This window comes from Vulpes lagopus, chromosome 9 (assembly GCF_018345385.1).
Source record: "Vulpes lagopus strain Blue_001 chromosome 9, ASM1834538v1, whole genome shotgun sequence".
NCBI classification, from domain to species: Eukaryota; Metazoa; Chordata; class Mammalia; order Carnivora; family Canidae; genus Vulpes; species Vulpes lagopus.
In genome coordinates, this window is record NC_054832.1 from 37,018,100 (window position 1) to 37,039,775 (window position 21,676).

The window sequence follows — 21,676 nt, forward strand, 5'->3', positions numbered from 1 at the left end:
GGAATGGCTAACTCACAAATTATTCCCAGGAGCCATGTTTCTGCTAGCCCTCCATTTCCTGGTATCACATCTCATGACAATAAACACAGAGGGAACTGTCACTAGTCTGATCATAGTACCTAACCTCCCTAGTCACAGTGATTGTCTAAGATTATGCACGTGATCCAAGGGAGGCCAAAAAAATCCTTGTCAGGTATGTTTTCAACAGATACTAGACAAGATATTTCTTTCTCTTTGATGACAGAGAAGTACATGAGTCCAGAGGAACACAGCCATGTACACTGCTAAGTCAAGAAACCTATATTCAATAAAAGAAAGTTAAGCCAACAGGGGGGAAAAAAAAAAAACGGAGTCCTGAAGGTATGAAGTCTCTGTTTCTAAGTCATTTCAAAGAAAAGAGTTTGCTTTGCTTTGCTTTTCTTACCATTTCAAAGAAAAGAGTTATCTTTGCTTTTGCATTTCTTACCATATTTTCTAAACAAAATATCCCTGTTTTTTCAAATTTAAAATAATTTTGTTTCTGTCTTTTGCAATTAGAGAGCCCTTTCTAATTTAGAAATGTGTTTTCCCTAGTAAAGGACTCACTTATCAATTAGGAAAAACTGGCAATTTTTAAATTTTTAAAAATTTTAATTTAAAATTCCATTTAATTAACATATAGTGTATTATTAGTTTCAGGGGTAGAATTCAATGATTCATCAGTTGCCATGTAACACCCTGTGCTCATTACATCAAGTGCCCTCCTTAATGCCCATCACCCAGTTACCCCATCCCCCCAACCACCTCCCTTCCAACCACCCTTAATTAGTTCCCTATAGTTAAAAGATCTCTTATGGTTTGCCCTCCTCTCTGTTTTTATCTTATTTTATTTTTCCTTCCTTTCCCCATGTGTACCTGCTCAGCCCTCCTAATATCATTACATAGCCCACATAAGCTCCAAAATGCCCAAGCATACCATGGAGTTTACTCCCCTATTTTCCAGGTTTACTTCCTCAAAAACTATTCAACCTCTACCTCCTTCGGCTCTCACTCCTTTCATTATCAGATTCACTGGTCTAACTCTCTATGACACTCTGCCTAAACTTACATATAGAGATGTATTTTTCACTCCTCTAATCTCTTCTCCACCTTTGGAAGATTTCTTCAACTATATTAGCAAGTACTTTTCTTAGGTTAACTGCGTTCCTTGGGATCCTCTCATCTGTCTGTGTCCTACAGGAGGGACTTCTTTCAGACAACCCTACACTTCCATATAGTAACAACCTAAGATAGCAGTGAACTCTAATAATGTAGTGTACCAAAGCATAAGACCATACACTGAGCTCTTAGAGACAAATACGAGAATATCTATTCATATTTACTTTTATCTAAAGATGAGAAAGACACACAGTTTGTTAATATTTAGTAAAGTAGATTACCTTGAGGTCTTTCCCCATGTTATAAGGCTACCGATAACACAATGCTAAGTATACTGAAGGAAGAGTGGATATTCAATAAAGAGAAATTGGCAGGGGCCCTTCACTCTTTCATTTGTTTTCAATTAATTGTGGCATATTATAATTTACATGCACATAGTTAATTAGATTTACAAATTTTATTCTACTTTAACTGAATTAATCCTCATAATTTGGATTTATTTATTTATTTTTGATACACGTTTTAAAAAGATTTTTGTGAAACACAAATATTCAAACATATGGATTAAAGATATCACTAATTTATTTAAAAGAAAAAGGCAATATCTTTCCGTTAATTTGGAAGAAAATAGTATTGTTACAAAGAAGATGGAAATTTACTTGCCTGATGTCAACAAAGCCCTTTGATAAAATGGATAAGACTGAAAAATAAGTGTCTTCAGTGTATCAGTGATGCCCTTTCCCATCCTGGATATAATGTATCTCAGTGAGGTGACTCTTCAGTGTCAGCCACTAAAATCAACTACTCAATAAACTGAATTAAGAACTAAGCCTTTAAGTTTCTATGACATAGTATTAAATTTTATTTTGGAAAACATAAATTTTAGTCTCACTGAAATATTATTGATATATTAAAACTATCAAAATAAAAACATTTAAATGTTAATAAAATTATCTTGCATGCTTTACAGCATATTGCTATATAGTGATACATATATTTAATGCACAAATCAGTAAATAGTATCCTACAGATGCTCAAAGATTTTTACTGATAGGAATGCACCGACAAAAAAGGTGGAAGGCTTCTAAAGATGAATTATTTTCAATTAGCTTCTGTTCTCTGTACTTGTTTTTATTCATTATCTGTTTAGTAATGCTTTTAACAAAACATGAGCCTGCTTCAGATGTGTTCAAGGAATCCAAAAACATTGGTTCTGTGGGGTTTCCTCTTTGTCTTGATCCAGGTTTGGAGTGGACATTTAAAAGAGGAAGGAGTGAGGTAGTGATGACAGTAGTTGAAATAAAATAATTCCAACAACAACAAAAAAATAATTCCAACGGAATGTAGAATTTAAAAGTAATTTTTCAGCATTAAAATAATTTACCTTCTAAAGCCATCTCCATTGACAAAATTCAGTAGTCTATATTCTACTTTTAAAGGAAAAATCAGAGTAAAACTTGAACATATTAAAAGAAACCATACCTAAATATAACTTCTGCTTTATAGTCTTAGAGAAATAAAAAATGAGCCAAGGAAGTAGTAGAACAAAACTTTTTTTCACTTAAATATGAATATGAAATAATTACTTATCTAATTTTCAAGAATTAAAGTTTGAAGAGAAAAAGACATTATGTGCATGCAATACAAATTTTAATATATTTAAAAATAAAAATCAATAAACCTGGTTTGCTTAACAAACTCAACATATTCTTGGAATTAATAAGCAAACACTAATTAAAAGACATTCTGCCTTGCGACGCCTGGCTGGCTCAGCAGTTGAGCGTCTCCCTTCAGCTCAGGATTACATCCTTGGGTCCTGGGATCGAGTCCCACATCAGGCTCCAGCATGGAGCTTGCTTCTCCTCCCTCTGCCTATGTCTCTGCCTCTCACTGTGTCTCTCATAAATAAATAAATAAAATCTTTTTTTTTAAAAAAAAGACTATCTGCCAGACATACTACAAGACACCCTAAAGAAGTATAAATTACATTTCTTTATGAACTGATGATTTACTTGAGGGGTCCTCATGTGAAAACTAGCAATGCAAGAAATTCAGGTATGCAGTAGTACCAAATGAGTAGTGTAATTGCCAGGTAGGTCTACAAAAGAGTATCATCAAATGACGAGTGGATATTTTATGAAACATTAAAAAATTCAAAATGTTAAAAATACTTTAAAGCTCCAAACACCTAGACTACTATGGCTGATACAACAAATCATCATATGGCACCTGATGAAATTCTTTAGAAAGATAAGCTTAGAAAGTAATTTAGTCATAATTTGAATTGTAAATATGTTAAGTTATACAGATGGTTAAATTTTTCCTCATAAATTCTAGGTTTAGAAATAAAAATAATTGTTCTTACAAAGCACAAAGGGAAGAAGCAATTTAGTAAATGTATGTTTTCCTTTCTTTATGTTCTCTGATTACTTTCTGGATGGTATATCCAAGTTTTTAAGATTTTTGATGTACTTCATTAGATATAACTTCATTTTATCTTAAACCTTTTTCTATTCCAAAAGGGGAAAATATACTTTTAGCCATATTTTATCCCTGAGAGAACAAAATCAATTGCATATTATACAATATTTTCCAATGCTTTAACATTTGCCAATGAAATTGGATATCTAATTAATCACAAAGGGATGGAATTTTATGCTAAACTACATGATTAAAGTAAGCAACTTCTAATATACACAAGTCCACAAAAAAATTATTTCTTGTACATTAATACTACTTCCGCCCTATAACTAGGAACATACCTACTCAATATTCTAGTTTAATCAAATTAAGGATGATTTAAACATTGTTAGATAAATAACTGCATTGGTGTGAACCATTTTACTTATAATGCACAGTTCTTAAAATTAGACTCCAAAATACATCAGTGCCTTCAGGAGCAAATATTACTAGCAAAAATTGAAAATCTCACCACTTCAAAGCATCCTACAAGTTATACTGCCTGTGGATAAAATGATTTTTTTTTTTTTTTGTAATTTCAAACTTGGAGTAACATTATTAAATGGATACAAAAAAGAAAAGAAGGTAAAGTGTAATGTTTTGTTTTCTTAGAAGGAATACGTTTCTTGTATGTGTACAAAGCAGGGTCTTACCTTGAAAAACTTATACATTTCTCCTTCTTTTACATTCTCTGAAACAGGGCAAGGAAAATAATACTTATCCTATATATCCCTTGTTTGTGGAAAGAAAATTAACTAAATTGACCTATAGGTACTCTTATCTTACCTCTCTCAGAGGAAGAGGCAATTCGGTTAAGTCCTACATCTGTTGATAAGATCTTATATTTTGCTTCAAATTTATCTGTGATCTCACTGTATAAATTATGCCCAACTTTCCTGTATCTCCAATTCTTCCTTCTTTACTCGTTACCTCTCTATAGACATACCCAAGTGTCTGTGTAGACAAATGTCTGGAAAGTGGTATACATAGTGGCTGTTCCAATTCCTGTCCACTTCCTAATAACTAAAGCTCCTCTGGCCAACTGAAGTGTTTCTGACTCATTGTTCTTAATGAGTCTACAGCATACTAGGCAGTTACCCACCCTCATCTTAAAGTGCTTTTCAATTTTGTCATATATATGTCATATCTACACATGTATACATATGTATGTATACACCCATGTTCCCTAATTCTCAGAATGATGCTTCTCAATCTCTCCATTGGCTCATTCTCCTTACTCTTTAAAGAAAAAATTGCTCAGAATTTAATTTTGGGCTTTCTTCTCATTTTGCTGCATGTGGTTTCCCAGGGAGATCATGCACTCTGTGGCTTTGACTGTGTAAGATCCATATATGTTAATGATTCCTAAGCCTCCAGCTCTCCTTGTAAAAAACCTAAGCAACATCTCCAACATGAGAACACTTTTATCAGCTTTGTTTTCTGATATTCTCACTTAACGGAAAATATTTTCTACTTTTCTCCCCAAACTCCAGCTTATGACACTTCATCTTAAGTTACTGGGACAGAGTAAATAACCTGTAATAAGCTAAATAACTTGTACAATCTACTCTTTTTTTCTTAGGATTCAAACTTTCTGGTCACACACATGGGCCTTAAAAAATACAGACTATATTCCTGAACCCTATACAGCCCTGGATATGATCACATATATCAAACATAACTAGTTTCTGGCCAAGAGTATATAAACAAAAGTGAATAATACAACTTATGTATACTTTTCAAAGAGGTAAGGTGTTGTCTCTTCGTTACTCATTTCTGCTCACTGAAATGCAGACATGATGAACTCTTGAAGCCTCCATTGTGGACCACTTATCAAGCCTGGTAACAGAGGCCACACATAGTAGAATAAGAAATTACCTGACTTTATAGAGAGTCATATGACCTTGGAGTGTTTATCATTAAGCTTTCACATGAGGACAAAATTCAATCTTACTTAAACTACTGTTATTAAGAGATTTCTGGTATTTTCAGCCAAGATTAACTCAACACTAATTATTACAACCACATTAATGCTAATGAACTAATGCTTAATTAATGAACTAATTCATTAGTTCATTAATGAACTAATGCTTAATTTAAAAATACTGTATTTTGAAATGAGGTCAGAAAAAATGTAATTAGAGATATTTTACCTAATAACCTGTCAAAAAAAAAAAGAATCTTCAAAAAGAAATCTGAAAACGGTTATCTGTAGTGTAAACAAAGTGTTTTTAAAATTTCATGATTTTTCATATTTAATTTGCTTTGAGAAAATAAGCTAGAATTTCCATATGCCTGACAAGAAATGTAAGCATCTGAAACATCATAAATTTTTTATTTTTTAAAATGCAGTTCTGATCCTGTGATATATTTAAACTTAGACATTAGGGAAGAAAAAAATGTGTCAGAAGTAGTGTTTCATTCTGAGTGTCATCCAGGAATTTAACTACAACACTTAGTGACACCCAAATAAGGGTGCCAAAACATTCCATGCTAATTACAGAGGTTTAGTTGTTTCCCAGTATATCTTTGTTCGTAGCTCTGATGTAAAATTCTTCACTATTTTAGCCACGTGGGGCAGGACTGAAAATTTAGAAACCTCCCTTGACAGAAAAGAATGCTCTGAAGTTGGCTGGTTATATATTGGATATTAGAGGGCAGACAGCAGATGACAGATTTTGCATAGACCTGACTTTTATGACTGGTTATGCTATTAAGAAATGAAAGAAGGCAACTAATAACCACAGAATCACTACCATAATCTGGAACTTTATTTGTGTGTGTGTGTGCGTGTGTGAGAGATAATCTCCCACAGGTGCATTAATACACTAAGGGCACCAAGGTGCTATTTAATCTTCAAGTGTTATTCTCCATAATTTCCTAAACAGCAAAGCACCTCATATAGCATCAGGAAAAAAATATGTCATGTGGAATCTGAAGAACCGAAAAAAAGTGTTCAAATTGAGAAAGGTTTTTAAAAAAGGATGAAATAATTTAACCTATTATTCTTTCTTGGTAAATCAAGGAATAATGTAAACATTTATATTGAGAGATTTGTTTTATTTATAGTGATTCAACACTTCCATACAACACCCAGTACTCATCACAAGTGCCCTCCTTAATCCTCATTACCTATTCCATTGACTGATGAACAGGATATCATATACATATAAAATGGCACATTACTCAGCCATAAAAAATAATGAAATTTGCCATTTGTAACAACATGGATGGAGGTAGTATTATGCTAAGCAAAATAAATCAGTCAGAGAAAGACAAATACCACATGATTTCACTCATGTGAAATTTAAGAAACAAAGCAAACGAGAAAAAAAAAAAAAAACTTTCCAAGAAACAAACTCTTAACTATAGAGAAGAAACCAGCAGTTACCAGTGGGATGTGTGACATACATAATCTGGAACTTTAAAAAGAAGTCTCACAAATTTTTTTTTCACTACATATTTTTTAACTTGGATAAGTTGCTTGACCTCTTTATGAATCAGTCTCCATAATTATAAAATGAGGGGTTGGATTGGTAAATTTATTCCAAGATACATATATAATCCCATATGATTTTTCTAAATGTATCTGTATGGCTCCCTCCTTTGTTGGCTTCAAGTATCTAGTCAAACTTTCCATGATATCTACTCTGACTACCCAAATTAATTGCCATCCCACAGTCCACTAACATTCTATACACTTTTTTTTCCTATTTATTCCCTTTGTGCTTCATTTTGGCAAGTTTCTATTGCTAGGTCTTCAAGGTCAATTTCTTCTTCTGCAATGTCTGGTCTAGTGCTAATTCTAACCAGGCTCTTTCTCCCTTCATGTATATTTTTCAACTCTAGAGTTGGGTTTAGTTCTTTATTATATCTTCCATTTCCTTTCCAAATGTACTAATCTTTCCTTAAATATCTAATTCTATCATTTACCCCATTTCTTAAGTTTATTTCTATTGGCTTATTTTTCTCTTGGTCAAAGATTCCTACTTCTTTGCATTTCTATTGGTTTTTGATCGAATGCTTGACACTGTGATTTTAAGTTGTTACATGTCTGGATCTTCTTATATTCTTAATAGTGTTGGGCTTCATTTTGCCAGCATTTAACTTACTCATTGTTTTTTGCTGTTTTAGAGGCTTTTTAAAACTTGTTTAAGGTGAGTCTAAGGCAGCCTTTACATTTTTTTATCATTAGCTCCACTACAGAGGCATGGCTTTTCTGAGATCTCTATTGAATGTTCTGAATAATCAATAGGATTGTATACTATGACAATAGGAACCTGAATGCCTTCCAACCTTGTGTGAGCTCTCAGAACATTCAGATCAAAGTTCCTAGGACAACCTTTGCCCAACCATTAGAGTCTCATCCTATGCATGTGTGTCTTACTATTTAGCAAACTCAATGAGAACACTATTGCTGATTTCTGGAGCTCTTTGGCTATACAGCTTTCTCTTTCTAGAATTTTATGCCATGATTTGCAGTCATCTCCACCACCTATGACTTCAGTCACTCTACCTCCCTAAACTTCAATTCAGCAAGACACCTGAGCTCAGCTTAATATATTGCACCCATTCTGTGGTCTGGAATGTGCCTTTGGCCAGAAAGCCAGGCCAATCCTAGGGTCAACAGTTTTGTTTCCTTTCTATGACGAATCACAGTCCTGTACTGCCTAGTGTCCAATGTCTAGAAACTTTTTTTTCTCCCATAAATTTGGACAAGTTTCTTTGTTATTAATAGCAGGAACATAAGTCTAGACCCTATTACACCTTCATGGTCAGAGGCTAAAGTTCATTGTGGTTTTATCTACTAAAATTTACATCATTAATTATCACAACTTAATTTATTATTATCTTAGTATAATATTTAAGAAGACAAATTGAAAAGACTTCTATTATTTTTAACCATGTACTTACAGTGCTTTGGACTTGGGAAGTAATGTATAAACATGTAAGATAAAAATAGCTACTATTTTTAAAGAGCTATCATTTATGGAGCATCTTGCTTTTAAAAGTTTTCATGTCCATTACAGACATTTCATCAAGAATTCCAAATTAATTTTCATAACATTTCCAAAACATAAGGTAAACAGCTGTCATAGCTTTTAGGAGCTTCCTTGTTTTCAAAAATAGACTCCCTAGGAGATTATTTAGAATTCTGGATAATCTATTATCTTCATGTGATACATGCTTTTATTCTGGCTTGGCCTACTCAATGTGCCTGAATCACTGAAATAGTGTTGTTCTGCTGTCAACACATTTCCAACCACCAAACATATGTTCTCCCTGTAGACAGCTATTTAACACTGGTTAATTGTGATTGGAGAGGAAGATGTCTGCTTCTTGTTGAATAAACACAAAGCAAAATCAAGTCCAGTGAGGTATCACCAAGCTTTGTCTTTCATGTGCCAAAAATACTACCTAATTGTTGGGAATGAACTTAAGATCAAGACTGGCATTTAAGCTGAAAATATAAAAAACTAATTTTAATAAGAATTTAGGCATAAATTAACACTGACACTTCTCCACTGTAAAATTCACTTGGAATATTTAAATGTGTATTTCATAATAATGTGAATATACTTAACACTAACTGAACTAGACAATTTAAAGGTTATAATGGTAATAGTAAAAAACAAACAAATGTGTAAAGGCTACGAATGCACTACCGAATTTGTTACCATTTATGAGATGCAACATAAATAATGAGTAAAACAGTGATAACTTCATTTAGAAGTAGATACAAAGGACTCATAAAACATTTTTTAAACTAAAATTGAAACAGGAACAGTACTCTACTTAAAAATAGAACAAAATTTTTTGAAACTTAATCCTAAGTAAAGAAAATGGTTAGTACAGAGCATTCTCAAGACAGCACTATCACCAAGGCTTCTAGAAAAGTAAAAATAGTGAACATTCAAAAAGATACACAAATCATAAAGAATAAATATCTATGGTCATAGTTTCTTTTTTTTTTTTTAAAGATTTTATTCATTTATTCATGAGAGATATACAGAGAGAGAGGGAGAAAGAGAGGCAGAGACACAGGCAGAGGGAGAAGCAGGCTCCATGCAGGGAGCTGGACATGGGACTCGATCCCGGGTCTCCAAGGATCACAACCTGGGCCTCAGGTGTCGCTAAACTGCTGCGCCACCAGGGCTGCCCTATGATCATAGTTTCTATATAACCCTGTGTCATGTAATTTCATTTAAATCTTAAGCATTTTCCCTCACTTATATTTATCTTTTCTATCACCTATATTCATCCTTAACAATGACTTTAAATCAATTATCAAGTTTTAAAGAACAGGACTAAATAGTAAGTAGGAAGTCAGGTTATGTAGTTAATATGCCTACAAGATTAAATGAACTTTTATCACATTATTCTTTAGTAAATGGAAAAATATTTATGTTCTATATTTGCAGAGATAATCTAGCTGAGAAAGTGAGAGAAGGGAGAGGGAGAAAATTGAGATATTTTGTGTCTTCCAAGAATTCACTTTAAGAACAAACCCACTATTGGTAGAAAGTTCTCTATGGGTCTCTAGTGTTTTTGCAATTCTTAAAAGTAGAGGCAGTGAGTGCCTTTGTGCCCAATTGTGTTTTCAAGGATATCTGTATAGCATATAGCCTCTAAAGACAGAGACATTGTCCTCCTTTTGAGCAAAGGGCAAGTTTGCTTACGGCCTTGCAAGTTGCAAATAGTGCCTCACTCCAGGGAAAATGGCAGGCATGCCTTCACCAATTACAAAAAGTTCAGGTTCCCTAAATTGAGGGTTCCTCTCCTCATACATAATCCATTATTGTGTATAGGTATCATCTGATCTTCCTGATGCAACTCTGTGGGAATTAGGCTTAGGTCAGGAACACAAGAAAATGTTAATACTCTTGGTTACTGCTAATGCTGTAAGATAATAAAGTTTTTTCTCTCCATTCCAGGAGTCTCATGTCTCTTTAGCTGGCATTCATGAAACTGTAGCCCGGATAACTTGATAACTTATTATCTTAGAGATAGGGTAAAATCACAGACCTGTTAGAATTCTTGACACATACCTGTTATTGTTTTGGTTTTTATAGGGCTGCTGGCATATTCAGAGGCCTGATATGATTGCTGTTTTGCCAGGGGTGCACTTCCAACAGACACCTCATCCTCTTTCTTTCTGCTAATTGGTGTAACAAGAGGAACAGCTATGACAGGCTGCTAGAGAGAGGCAAAAGAAAACACTGATTTACTTTTTTAAGCAGTGAAGGGTAAACATGGCAATACTGAGCAAAGTCCCTCATAAGTGGTGTTGAAGCTTTATTATTTTAAATCAATCAATCAATATGTAGCTCCCTTGGTCCTTCTCTGCATCTTCATCTGTCTCTCTTATACACACAGATTCACACAGGGACACTTGATAGTTTCAGTGTGAAATTACAATTCTGTGTGAAAACTAAGACAGCTTGAAAATATATGGAATTTAAAATTTCAGTAAGAAGCATCAAGATAATATGGTAAGGGCAAATCAAAACTACAATTAAATTTGAAAATTGTAATTACTAGAAAATAAAAAGTTATCCTTATAAAAAAGATTATCTTTAAGGACATATTTCCATAAAGTGATTAATTACATGTTACAGTTCAACTTAATAAAGAATTGCTAAAATCTCTGTATTCTGTCTGACAAAGTGATACACACAGCATATTTAGAAAGCATAGAAAAGTATCCATAGTTAGAGAAAGCTGGAAAACATTATGATCCTATATTGAATGCATGAGTGCTGAACTGGACAATAAAGCAGCTGTTTCATCTTTATTCACTGAAATAAAGTCTGATCTTACTGCTGATGACGCCCAATACAATCTTGTCAGATTTTTGGCAAAAAAAAAGGTATTTTTTAAGTTTCCTGCAGGATCAAAGATCAATGCTGAACTGGGTGGAAAACAATCATCAAATGTTGGGTTTTAGCCACAAATTGAGAAGGAAATTGCAAGCTTGGGAAACAACAGATGATAACTATAATACAGCTGCATCAGATGGTAACTTTGGAGGGGCTGGTTGAGCTGCAATGCAGTCTATTGTTACTCTCAACAGCACAACAACCACACTTTTAAGGAACCAACTTTAAGCCTCACCCAACCTTTATTTTATTTAATATTACTTAGATTATAAATAAACATTTCAATCAGAACACAGGTACATTATCTAACTATGTAATATAATCAATCAAGTTATAAGATAAAGGGGAAAAGGGCAAATTATTTTACAAGTTGCTACTTAGGCTGAGTAAAAGAACAAGAAAGGTGATAATGAGAAAGTGGAAAGATTAAATATATTTGTGGGAAATATAATGCACAGTACCTGATTTTCATATTAAGAATTTAGTAAAAGTGATAATATTTATACAAACCTAAATAGGAGATAGTATTTAAGACTTAAAAGAGAAATGTTCGACATATTGCTAAGTTTTGATGCATTTAAAATTCCTCAACTATAATTTATGGGAGTGGAGATGTCTGCTTAAAAAAAAACCCTTTCAGTTCTAGTATTTAGTGATTCCATAATGCCTTGAATTTCTTGGCCATCACTTATAATTCTGAAATATGACTAAGTATTCCAAAAAATTACAACCATGTTCAGATTCAAATTAATATATTAGAGAAAAATAATATTCTATACAGTATAATATTTAATTCAAGAAAAATAGCTGAAAGATGAGATTCATAAAAGCCATAATACTAGTAATACCTAAAAACAAACAAAAATCCTTCGTTTTGGTGGCTGAAACTGGGGGCATTTTCACATAGGCAAGGATACATTACAAGCTCTAACAAAACCCTTCCTAACAATACAGCAGGCTCTGATAGTTCTCCAGAACTGTATTCCAAATACATACAATGGTGCCCAAAAGACTCTCCATAGATATTTGCTGAGTGATTGCTAATATAGGTACTAAACGTCAGGCATGAAGAGATACTGAATACAGAGTAAGATGATTGGATTTCCTCCACATTTCTGGAAATACGGCTATCCCAGTCAAAAATATCAAGGTAAACAATATTTATTTTTAGGAACATTCCATTGTTCTAGTAATATTCTTCCACCTTCTGATACCAGATATTCCCTCAAATATCAGTTGTGTCCTAGCCTCAGATTTCTCCTATCCTTGATGCATCAATATCCCATGATTCCAAAATACCTAAAAGCTTTTACTGTTCTTCCTATAAAATTCTTCCTCTTTAATAAATGTAAAAATATATGAAATTATAAAGAATTAAAACAACATCCACATTCCCATTATATCTAATAATTACTGGCTGTTTACATTGTTATCATATTTCCTTTTTTTTTTTTTTTTTAAAGAGACCAGTGAAATGTTACAGATGGGGCTAAAATCCCTTCAACTGCTAGCCACCTGCCTACTCCTCCCTGAATCACCACTATTATGATACTGATATAACCCTTGAAATTCATGTTTTACAACTATCTTTACTTATACAACTCATACATACCATTTATTTCACCATTTATTTATTTCTAATAGTAGTTTTGGAAAAATACACATATTCTCATATTGCATATATCCTTGGGAAATTGGTTTTTGTCTTAAGTACAACTTGAGACATTCATATTAAGACCTATCACATAGTTTCTACTAATAAATTATCATGTGAATATGTCATACTTTATCCACTTCCTTAGAGTCATTCCTTACACGCATTCAAGTTGTCTCCAATTTTACATTATTGCAATAAATACTGCAATAAGAGGCTTATAATGACTCTTTAGTGTTCTATGAGTATATCTGTTAGAAGTATATCTTTTTTGTTGTTGTTGTTAGGAGTATATCTTTATCAAAAAAGTGGGATTTGAGGGTTAAAGATTATGCTCATTTTCAATTCTACTGGATACTGTCAACTTATCAACTTTCACTCATAACTGTAGTATATGAGTTTATCCATTTTCTATATTTTCACCACTACTGAATACTGGCATTTTTCAGCCACTAGAGTCTTAAAAGTGAAGACGATTAGTCATGAGTTGATTAATTATTAAAGCTAGGTGAAAAGAACAGAGGGCTCAATTATACTATTCTCTCAATTACCCAATGTTAAAAAAATAAGAATAAAATAATAGGTTAAGGATATTTTAAAAAGTGTATTTTTGAGATATGATAAACTGTAGTAAAATAGTAATACTGTGAAGTGCTGGTGAAAATGTAAACTCTTACCAATTCTGGAAGGTAAGCTATAATATAATAAAAGCCTCAAAATGCACTAAAATACATGCCCTTACCTATTTTTTAAAGATTTTATTTACTTGAAAGAGAGAGAGAGAGAGAAGAGGTAGGGGGAGAGACAGAAGAAAGGGAAAAGCAGACTCCCCACTGAGCAGGGAGCCCCTATGTGGCACTCAATCCCAGGAACCTGACATCATGACCTGAGTCAAAGGCAGATGCTTAATGAATTGAGCCACTCAAGTGCCCCAACACATGCCTTTAATTATTAATTACACTTTCAAAAATATATTCTAAGAGAACACTTAAAAACGCAAAGATTTAGCTATGAGGATATTTATCCCAATATTATTTGTAACTGCACGAGTAGGATTATGGACATTTGTTAGTTTTGTTTTTTTTTAATTTTTCTTTTTTTAAAGATTTTATTTACTCATGAGAGACAGACAGAGAGAGAGAGAGACAGAGACAGAGACACAGGCAGAGGGAGAAGCAGGCTCCACGCAGGGAGCCCGACGCGGGACTCAATCCCAGGACTCCAGGATCATGCCCTGGGCCAAAGGCAGGCACTAAACTGCTGGGCCACCCAGGGATCCCCTGTTAGTTTTATTTTTAAATAAATCTATTATTTTTGAACTTAGAAAAATATTTTTAAATATATATTTATACTTAATTTTAAATAGTTATAAAACAGTATAATAAAAATAAAAGTAAGTATCAAAACCTTTAAAGATGACTGGTATCAATCAAATGAATGTATAATCTATTTGAGCTGTTAGAACATGATTTGACCTTCAGGAATATCTCTAGTAATGGGGACATAGTTGCATCATTTATAAAACAACCAATGAGAATTTACAAAACAATGGGATATTATTCAGCCATAAAAAAGGAAGTCTTCTCATTTGTGACAACATGGATGGACCTAATAAGGCAATTAGGCTAAGTGAAATCAGTTAGAAAAAGAAAAATACCATGATTTCACTCATATGTGGTATATTTAAAAAAGAAAGAAAAAAAAAAAAAAAGAAGGATTCCTGGGTGGCTCAGTCACTTAGGAATCTGCCTTTGGCTGGCATCATAATCCCAGGACCCTGGGCTCTCTGCTCAGCTCCCATTTGTGTGCTCTCTCTCTCAAATAAAATCTTAAAAAAAAAAAAAAAAAAAAAGACAAACTCATGGGAGCAGTGGAGCAAATGGGATCAAAGGCACAAACTTCCACTTATAACAAATAAGTTGGGATGGCTGGGTGGCTCAGCGGTTGAGGGTCTGCCTCTGGCTAAAGGTGTGATCCCGGGTTTGGGGATAGAGTCCCCTACTGGGCTCCCTGCAGGGAACCTGCTTCTCTCTCTGCCTGCATCTCTGTCAATTTTTGTCTTATGTAATTATAAAATTGTGTATTTTTTCTAACAACTAGCTTTAAGTTACTTCAGAAAAAAGATGTAGTACTGCGATGTAATGAGCACTGAGTGTTAAGATTCATGAATCATTGACTGACCTCCACCTCTGAAACCAGTAATATATTATATGTTTATTAATTGAATTTAAATTGAAAAAAATGAAGATGCAGTGCTCACACTGGCAGTCCATATACTAAAATTGGAACAATAAAGGGAAGATTAGCAAGTCCCCTGTGCAGGATGACAGAGAAATTCATAAAATGTTCCATATTTAAAAAAAAAAAAAAGATGCAAAGTTATTTCAATTAGAATATAACAAAATTACAACTAAGTCAATGGGAAAATTCAATGCAAGATAGCATATATTTGGCCTGAGAAACATTTAGTTCTGCTAAATGTTTACTACATGTGACAATAAGGTAGGTTAGGTTAAATGTCAATAAGCATCAGTTTCTTCGTATTTATTTATTTATTTATTTTTAAGATTTTATTTATTTCCTCCTGAGAGACACAGAGAAAGAGAGAACCAGAGACGCAGGCAGAGGGAGAAGCAGGCTCCACACTGGGAGCTGACATGGGACTCGATCCCAGGTCTCCAGGATCACACCAGTGGCCAAACCACTGAGCCACCGGGGCTGCCCCAGTTTCTTCATTTTTAAAATGGGAATAATAAAACCCATCTGTAAGAATTCCATTTAAGCATTCCAGAAACTATAATTAGCTACTTTTTACTTTGTGATTTATAACCTTCTATTTTTTTTTTATTTATACCCTTTTAAATAAGCATATATCCTAACTCTTTTTACACCAACTATCCCAATACAGGGATTTGGCACTCAACGAACGCTTATTGAGTAAACCCAATGATGAAGAGGAAATACAGAGATAATAAAAACAATAGCTAACATTTACTATGCAATTCTCATGCATCAGACACTCAGAATACACATCTAGGCACCATGAGGAAAAAGAGGTCAGTAAAATAGGACTACCTAATCTAGTCTCTCCAGTGTTTCTGCTTTACCAGCAATTGCTTAGAAATTCATCTCAATGGTCAATGAAACTCTATATGAGCTATAATTTTCTGTCTAGAAATGAAGCAATACATTATTTGAAACAGGTAGAGCAGAGGACAAAGGACTTGTGGAACATCCATTAAAAAAAAAATCAATGCACACTATGTATAACTCTAACAAATACTGAGAAAAAGATTTGTTCATTAAGAGAATTATAAAAATTTCTCACCTGCTGCATATGTCTACTGGTTCGTTTCTGAGGCTGATAAACAAGCCAGTTATATAAGACTGGGTCAATATTAACTGCTACTCCTTGTACACTACAAAGAAGCACGGCACCTAAAAATCAAGATTTTAAAATAGTTTTAATTCCTCATTAAAAAAATAGCAAGCTTTATATCACTTCACTCCAAGTAGGACAGCTATAATAAAAAGACAAATTAACAAGTGCTGACAAAGATGTGGAGGAATTTGAGTTCTCATATACTGCTGGTGGGAGCATAAAATGGTACAAATACTTTCAAAAACACTTTGGCATTTCTTCAAGAGGCAAAATATACAGATGTAATATGGCCCAACAATTTTATTCCTAGGTATGTACCAAGAGAACTAAAATCACTCCACTCAAAACTTTGTACCCAACTTTTCAAAGCAGTATTCATAATAGCCCAAAGATGGAAATGACACAGATGTCCAGGAATCGTTGAATGGATAAGCAAAATATGATATAGCCATATAATGGAAAATTACTTGTTTATCTCAAGGAACCAAGTATTGATTCATGCTATACTACCTTGAATACATGCTAAGTGAAAGAAGCCAGTCACAGAAAACCACACATTGCATGATTCCACTTAAATGAAATCGTTAGAACAGGCAAAAACCATAGACAAAAAAAGGTGGGATTAGTGGATGCCAGTGTTTGGGGGGAGGAAAGAATGGAAAGTAACTGCTAATAGATATGCAGTTCTTTGGGGAGTGATTAAAATGTTCCAGAATTAGAAAATGGTGATTGTTGCACAACCTTGTAAATATACTAGAAAACCATTAAATTATGCACTTTAAAAATAATGAATTTTATGGAAAAAGAATTATATCTCATCAAAAGTGAATTAGTCTACCTCATGATTTCACTCATGTGGAATTTAAGAAACAAAACAGATGAACATAGGGCAAGAGAAAGAAAAATAAAATAAGACAAAAGCAGAGAGGGAGGCAAACCATAAACTCTTAACTATTGGAAACAAACTGAGGATTGCTCGAAGGGAAAGTCTAAGGGAATGGGGTAACTGGGTAATGGGCATTTGATGCAATGAGCACTGGGTATTATATGCAACTGATGAATCACTAAATTCCACCCCTGAAACTAATAATACATTGTTAACTAAATTGCATTTAAATATTTTTTTTTTAAGTGAATTTGGGAAACCTAGGTGGCTCAGCGGTTGAGCATCTGTCTTTGGCTCAAGTTGTGATTCCGGGGTTCCAGTATCGAGTCCCGCATCAGGTTCTCTGGAAGGAGCCGGCTTTTCCCTCTGCCTATGTCTCTGCCTTTCTCTGTGTGTCTCTCATGAATAAATAAATAAATAAATCTTTAAAAAATTAAAAAAAAAAGTGAATTTGTCTTTAATAATATGCTTTATTTTTTAGGCAAAGAGCAATTTCCATATCAGTCATGAGAATAGAATATTATCTTCTTTTTCTGTTTATATTACAAACTTAATTCATGATGTTAAAGGAAGGATTATTACAACCACTCAATAAATCACTGCAAATTACAGCTGTAAGTGTTCAGAAGCCAGAGAGACATCTGCCTAAATGAAACACAGGCTAGCATTCTGACATAAAACATAAAGCTGAAGTTGAAATTTGATCCTAGGAAAGTATTTTAGTCCCTCTCTGATAAAAAGCAATCACACAGGACTTAACTAAAGCGTAACATCCCACTCTTAATTTACGTGCAGGTTATGTGCATTCATAAATACATTTCTGCATCTCTACATATACTTTCTGATAAAATATTATTAGCTATACTGTGACATGGGATATCAAATAAGAGGTATTCATCAGTTTTGCTCTCAACTATATCTCCAGTTTCTAGAAAAGTAATGGCCATATGGTAGGGGTAGAGAGTCATAATAAAAGGTAGATAGGTTCTCAGGTTAGGTGCAAAAATCTGGTTCTATAACACTGCAGATTATCTAAACAATTACTGTTAGTACCAACTCCTATGAAAAGTAAACTACCAGAGATAAAAGATAGGAAGATGTAGGGAAGTAAGCAAGAGAAATACCCCCATTTTAAATTTTTGCACATAATTTTCAAACAAGTAAAAATTGTCATGTGTATTCCTATTTCACCTTTCAGTTCTTTTCCCAGGGACCCAGATTCAGTATAGATTTGGGGCAGCATTCTGCTGCAATCCTGCCCACTTCCATGTACTAATGGATGTGCTGCTGAGCAATGATTAAGTCAAATACATATCAAGAAGGATTGACTAGGAGAAACTAAACACAGGATAATTGGAAAAGGGGAGTCATAACTGAAGTCAATTAGAAAATACAACTTAACATATTTATTCTTTCCTGTAATAGAAAGCATAAAAATTAAAATCTTAATTTTAAAGAAACTGTATACATTTAAATGAAGAGCTTTAAAATTTAAAATTCAAGAATAAATAATTCAATCTTAAAGTTCAGACTTTTCTAAATTACATATAAAGAAATGAAATTACAGTCAGATTTAAATTACTATGAAGTGTTTCTTGTCAGATAAGCTCACTGTAATATAATTTGTTTTATAATAAATATCACATGAATATTAAAGATACCACAAATAACATATGTTTAACAACAAGAAATGTGTTCCACAAAAAGCAATTGCAAAACAAGATAGAAGAATGTAGGGTCTAGGAGATGAAAGATCCAACACAGGAGGAGAGTGACAGGAATGCCCCAAATGACAATACTGAATTAGTGACAAGTATGTGAAAAATGTAATAATAATATTTAAAGTATATTTATTATTTACTTTGAGGGAGAGAACATAGGGAGGGGCAGAAGGAGAGGGAGAACCAGAATCCCAAGCAGGCTCCTTGCTCAGCACAGAGCAGGATGCAGGGCTCGATCTGATGACCCTGAACTGAGATCATGACCTGAGCCAATATCAAGAGTCAAACCTTTAATTGACTGAACCACCCCAGTGCCCTCAGAACAGTGATAAAACAATTATTAAATACAGGAAAAACACATGCTATAACAGAAATGATAACTAATCATAAGATACAACATGATTGTACCATGAATATTTATAGACAAAGATATGTAAATTCTGAAAAAATACATTCATTGATTAATCAAACATGATAATAACAATTTTGAGAGTAAGTATATGTAAGAGGAATGTATGATGTGAACAAGAGAGACTGAAAGTTAGCCAAATATCATTTTGCACAGTAAGACATCAATAATTTTTGCTCTAAAGTCAAAGATCAAGAAAGAGCAAGAAAAGTCATATTATTTAAAAATATGGGAGTAAACATCAAAATAATTATTGAAAAGATGTGAGATATGTTACCTCTTAAATAGGGAATATAAAAAACAACTGCCATGATGGAGAATATAATTAGGAATCTGAAAACTGTGGCCAAGAAAAAACAGAGGTAGATAAGCCTTAGATTTTCTTGTTGAGGTTTATCTCTCTGGCCACTAGCAGAATAAAATTTTCTGTTTGAAAAGTTTCCAATTCACTGTCATGTAACTATCAAAAATTATGATCTGTGAATGGTTCTCTTAACAAAAAATTAGCAAGCACTACAAAAGCAAGCCACTGTGAGAGACAGTCAGAAAAATCAACAACAAATTCAGACTTTTCAAATACTGGAAATATTCAAATATAGAAAACAAACACCTAGGTATAAAATGTTTAAAATGCAAAAGTATGGTATCCTGCAGATTATCAAACAATGAGAAAGTATCGGGAAAGAATATATATACATATATATTAAAATAATATATATATATTAAAAGATTTTATTCATTTATTCATGTGAGACACAAGAGAGAGAAGAGAGAGAGATGGGGGCGGGGGAGGGGGCGCAGAGACACAGGCAGAGGGAGAAGCAGGCAAGGAGCCTGATGTGGTATTCGATCCCAGGAATCAAGCCCTGGGCCAAAGGCTGGCACTAAACCACTGAGCCACCCAGGGATCCCACAGAAAGTACATATTTTAAAGGAAAATGGCAATTATAAAATGACAGTTCTTGATGTAAATAAACTCATTGGGCAGGTTAAATAGCAGATTAACTATAGTTGAAGAGAAAAAAATGTGAAGTGGAAGAAGCACATGAGCTCATTTAGAATGCATTTGAAAGAGAAAAGTGAAAGAAGATTGTTAAAATGAGGTTAAGGGCAGCCCGGGTGGCGCAGTGGTTTGGCGCCGCCTGCAGCCTGGGGTGTGATCCTGGAGACCTGGGATCGAGTCCCACGTCGGCTCCCTGCGTGGAGCCTTTCCTCCCTCTGCCTGTGTGTCTCTGCCGGTCTCTCTCTCTCTGTGTCTCTGAATAAATAAATAAAATCTTATAAAAAAAATAAAATGAGGTTAAGAAATGTGAGGACTAAGAAAACTAAACATATGTTAGATTCCAGAGGGAGATACCAAAAAATGGGGAAGAGGCAATATTGCTAAAAACAGTTGAGAATTTTACAAAATTGTTGGAAGACAGTAAGCCTCAAACTCAAGAAGCCCAATAAAGTCAAAATGTATAATTAAAAATAAATGCATCTCAAAACTACAATGAGGTATCACTTGACACTTGTGAGAAAAGCTAAAATCATCAACACAAGAAATAATAGGTGTTGGCCAGGATGTGGAGAAAGGGGAATCTTCTGGAACTGTTGGTGGGAATGCAAACTGATCCAGCCACTCTGGAAAACAGTATGGAGGATCCTCAAAAAGTTAAAAATAGAATGAACCATCCTATGATCCAGCCACTGCCAACTAGTTATTTACTCAAACAACACAAGAGTACTAATTTGAAGGGATACAGGCATTTTGATATGTATAGCAGAAGTATCTACAACAGCCAAATTATGGAACAACCCAAATGTCCACTGACTGATGAATGGATAAAAAAGATGTGATACACACGCGCACACACACACACACAATGGAATATTACTCAGCCATAAAAAGGAATGAAATCTTGCCATTTGCTAGATATTATTATGCTAAGTGAAATACGTCAGAGAATGACAAACACCATACGATTAAACCCACAGGTAGAATTTAAGACACAAATAAATATAAAGGAAAAAAGAAACAAACTCCTACCTACAGAGAACAAACTGATGGTTACCACAGGGGAAGTGGGTGGAGGGATGCGTGAAATAGAAAGTAGGGATTAAGGGGGTGCACCTGTGATGAGCACCGGGTGATGTATGGAATT

The 21,676-nt window shown here is 33.8% G+C and overlaps 1 protein-coding gene and 1 non-coding gene across 15 annotated transcripts in view; one reads left to right on the forward strand and one right to left on the reverse strand.

Moving 5' to 3' along the window:
- The window catches only part of VPS13B (vacuolar protein sorting 13 homolog B), a 739,627-nt gene that overhangs the window by 416,033 nt on the left and 301,918 nt on the right, over positions 1 to 21,676 (reverse strand). For 13 of the 14 annotated variants that reach the window (XR_005989852.1, XR_005989854.1, XR_005989853.1 and 10 more), the window contains 2 exons: positions 16,460 to 16,569; positions 10,647 to 10,794 (listed from right to left, as the gene is read on the reverse strand). Coding sequence is in view for 11 of the 14 variants with exons in the window: in XM_041768645.1 (XP_041624579.1) it covers positions 10,647 to 10,794; positions 16,460 to 16,569 (258 nt within the window). In the remaining 3 variants the exon portion in view is untranslated. The remainder of the gene's footprint in view (positions 1 to 10,646; positions 10,795 to 16,459; positions 16,570 to 21,676) is intronic. The other variant, XM_041768640.1, reaches the window with a different exon arrangement.
- Positions 15,384 to 15,489, forward strand: LOC121499181. The gene has a single exon (XR_005990028.1). It is a non-coding gene; the product is annotated as a U6 spliceosomal RNA (small nuclear RNA).